General features: G+C 33.7%; 1 protein-coding gene across 1 annotated transcript in view; it reads left to right on the top strand.

Moving 5' to 3' along the window:
• LOC106472515 (vacuolar protein sorting-associated protein 33A-like) overlaps positions 1 to 4,169 on the top strand; it is a 41,222-nt gene that overhangs the window by 27,188 nt on the left and 9,865 nt on the right. The window contains exon 8 of the mRNA XM_013933170.2: positions 3,746 to 3,936. Within this exon, the coding sequence (XP_013788624.1) occupies positions 3,746 to 3,936 (191 nt within the window). The remainder of the gene's footprint in view (positions 1 to 3,745; positions 3,937 to 4,169) is intronic.

Genomic DNA, 4,169 nt, shown 5'->3' with positions numbered 1-4,169 from the left:
CAGTATATAACTCTCTTACTTTGTAATATACAAATGGTGAGTATTACATTTCATTTTTTTTTACTTAAATTTTAAAAAATATGTGTTTTGCTTTTTAACTACATTTTCACAGAAACCGTTTCACTGGAATGCTATTATTTCATGTTGCGGTAACTTTTTATAACACATTCTTTCAAAATTTGTGACCACCAATTATTTTGCATATTTTGTCAATGATATCAATCACAAAGACCAGTAGATGGTAAAAATGATGCTATTTGAAAGAACCATGTAATACAAGATCTCCTGTGAGTGATTGATTGTCGTTTTGGCAACAGTGATGGTTTTTGCCTTAACCTAGATAATCAAGTTAGCATTTTCTTCGTGCTGAGCGAGAGTTAGAGTGAGAAATGCGGGGGTCATCAAATGTGATCATTAATTCAATAGGTGAAAACCGTCACAAGTTTTTTTTTCCTTATAATACAACACAATAAAGTGTTATTAATTTTGTTGCTGGAATGTACAGACATCCTTTTGAGAAACTCATAGAGCCATAGATTTTTTATTCACTCGGACTCACGAGGATGACTTCAAATTGTGATGTGAATGACATCATTAAAAGGTATGTGATTCCTCTTTTACTAAAAAAATTATCTGGCAGGAAAATGTGAATGTTTCAGAGTGCCCATGAGTGTGAAAAAAATATATGGACCCAGCAAACTGGCCAGCCTTCATTGGTCTTCATCTCCTTCTTACTGAGCAAGATGATAACTTCATTATGACTTCTAGAAAACAGCAAATTTAATCAGTGAGGGCTGAAAAAACTGAGGGCCTAAGGCTGCAGCCTCGTCAGCCTATGGTTAATTGTGCTCTGGTCACATAGTAAATGTAACCTGAAGGAAACTCTTTTGCTCTTTCTTTAGATAGTTGTATTATGTTTTACTTTACCTTGTGTACAGAGGACATCTTCACGACTGTTGCATGGAGCAGAGGTAGTTTCTGAGTTTTGTGATTGGTCAGCTCAGAGAGAGAGAGAGAGAACATCACGAATGCAGTTTGATGCATTCAAGACATACTCGTTTCTGACTTCAGAGAGCTAAGACTTACTTGTAAGGTCTCCTTTGTGTTTCCAACCTCCTAAATGCTGCTTATACAATCATCTTTCATTAAATATAGTGTCATTTATTTCCACATATTAACTTTTCATTTGCAGTAGGCCTACAGCTCTAATGATTACCTTCCAATTGTTTACTTGTCTTAAGAAAAGCAAATGTTCTATATTTTCTTTTTATTCAACTTCAACATTGTGTGGTTTCTCTCATTTCACCTACAAAAAAGTAACTACACCTATCTTTCTGCATACTAGACTCAACTCTTGAGTAGCAGTGTGCTAGGTTTAATTTTGAAATCCTCACAAGTGAATAATTATTAGTTTTAAACTAAGAAAGAACTCACTTATGGTTTAGTGTGCAACTACAACATATACAATATTGGATGTGATTAAGGAAATGTACAGATGATGAGCAGTTTCAACTAAGTTGTCAATTCATCATTAGTGCGATACATTATTACAGATAATATAATAGATAAACAAATACTTTGTACAGTGAACTAGTGTTTTGTATTTGCTTTAAAAAACCAAAGAGTAGCGAGATTAATCATTTATTCAATTCTGAGAAGGAGATTAGTGGAACTAACCATTATGTTCAGTTCTGGTTTATAGGCCATAATGGCCTAAGTTTTTGAACTGTAAGGGCTCTTCATCAGAAGTATAGAAAAGGAATATCAGACTGGTCTATTAGAACAAAAGAATTACATCTGTAACTTTTTAATAAAGTTGAAACATTACAAATGTAATATCGTTATTCTAACAGACCAATTAAAGTTTTTTTTGTTTTTTTTTTCGTGCATCTGTTGAACAACCTTTTACAGTATTAATTATTGTGTGATTGTAAAGTATCATTTGAAATGTTGTGCATCATTCCCCTCAACTCACCCAAGCTGTTTGGTAGGTGTTTCACTTTCTCGGTTTCCTTATAAGTCCACACACACACTTAATATTACTTATATCAGGACTTTGTACAAGCTAAGCCTTTTTTTTTCTTTCCAGCTGGGTACCATTTCACCACATTTGCTGCATACTTGAGGTTGCTGTCTTGCTGGAAGATGAATTGTTACACAAAAGGTCTTTTTTTTCCTGAAGGAATGACATGATATCTAAGAATCTAGTTTTACATGTGAGCAGTCAGGGTGCGACCATTTTTATGTAGATGTACAGAATCACTGACTGAAATGCAGTACACACATCTGTTGTTCTCAAGCATACCTCACTTCAGATCATGTATGTTGACCATGATATCCATTCTCATCTCTGTCATTTGATTGTTGTCAAATAATTTGAATTTGGATTCATGTGTAAAGATTAAAGAGCACCCTTGTTTATTAGCTTTGCTCACTGCATTGTTTGAATTATGATGTCCATTTGAGCCTTTTGATTTGGTTATTTCACCTTAGCAGTGATTTTTCAGGAACTACATCCATTAAGGCCACTCTGTACTAATGTACACTGAAAACTAGGGTCGTTGGCAAGATTGCTGCACAGCCTGAGTTACATAACATCACTTTTTGAAGGGTTTGACTACCTACTCTGACTGCTTCTTTTTTAAACAGTACTAGTTTCTGAGTTTCACTATGGCTAGCTCCTACTGAAATGTGAAATTATGACTCATTTTATCACATGGGAGTAGATTTCTTCAACTTAAACTTTGATTTCTACACATTTGTAATGTGGCATCTCTTCCCTGGAATCCACAAGTGCATTCACCACACTACTGCTGGGAATTGTCTAACTGCCTCTACTTTTACAAACATGTTTGTGTGGCACTATCTGATTGGTTGGATAATAGATAATCATGGTATTAACTATTAACTATATTTGTAATGTGGCATCTCTTCCCTGGAATCCACAAGTGCATTCACCACACTACTGCTAGGAATTGTCTAACTGCCTCTACTTTTACAAACATGTTTGTGTGGCACTATCTGATTGGTTGGATAATAGATAATCATGGTATTAACTATACTTGTAATGTGGCATCTCTTTCCTGGAATCCACGAGTGCATTCACCACACTACTGCTAGGAATTGTCTAACTGCCTCTACTTTTACAAACATGTTTGTGTGGCACTATCTGATTAGTTGGATAATAGATAATGATGGTATTAACTATTAACTCGTGAATGTACTGATCATTTTCAGATTATAGTCTCATGATATTTACATTTTGTACCCATTTTATTCATTGTTTTCATAATCATTTCCTGTACTGAATAGTAGTTATTGAGAGGCTTAAAAATACTTTATTGTTACATGATTTGTGTGTGTGTAAGTTAGTTTCAGTGTATTATCCATCTGATCGTTCACAGAAAACTACCCTTCTCAATCATGATGTTTTTGTTTGGCTGTTGTTTTTTGAACTTTTAAAACTGATAAATTGCCGACCCAAATTCTTTTCCTTTTTGGAAAAACAATCGGAAAAAAAACCATCTGTAGCCATAAACATAATTTTGAAATTTTTTCACTGTAAAAATACTTTTGAATATGAGATGTTTAATCTTAATATAAATGGTTTATGTTCTTTTTGTTATCAGGTACTTTTTTTAATTAATCAGTTTAATAATAGTTTTATAGTTCTTATGAGAAGTTATACTATCAATTAATTTGTAATCTATATATTTGTTTAATAAAGTGTATGTTTTATTAATAGATGTGATCAAGCTTCCTCCAGAAAAATTCACCAAGTCTAGTGAAGGTGGCCCTCAAGAGATTGCCACTGAACCAGCTAAGTTTCTGTTGAATTCTGCAGAGGAGCTGTTTGCTGAACTTAGAGATAAAAATTTCAATGCTGTCGGTGGCTTATTAAGTAAAAAGGCAAAATTGCTATCTGCTCAGTTTGAGGTGAGCTTGAAAACTTAGCCTTACAGAAGTTATCTTCTTTAAGAAGTGAAAAAGTTATGCTATTCTTATATTGGGATTTTCATTGTACTTAATTATTAGCTTCCTCTAATGTCGTGCCGTATTGTTCGGTGTATAAGACGCACTTTTTTACCCCAAAATTTGATGTCAAAATCTGCTTGCATCCTATACACCAAGGTATGAATAATATATTTGTATATATACGATATACACAA

Source organism: Limulus polyphemus, unplaced genomic scaffold (genome assembly GCF_000517525.1).
Source record: "Limulus polyphemus unplaced genomic scaffold, Limulus_polyphemus-2.1.2 Scaffold5394, whole genome shotgun sequence".
NCBI classification, from domain to species: domain Eukaryota; kingdom Metazoa; phylum Arthropoda; class Merostomata; order Xiphosura; family Limulidae; genus Limulus; species Limulus polyphemus.
Note: the sequence above shows the minus strand (reverse complement) of the source record. Positions and strands in the feature narration are given on the sequence as shown.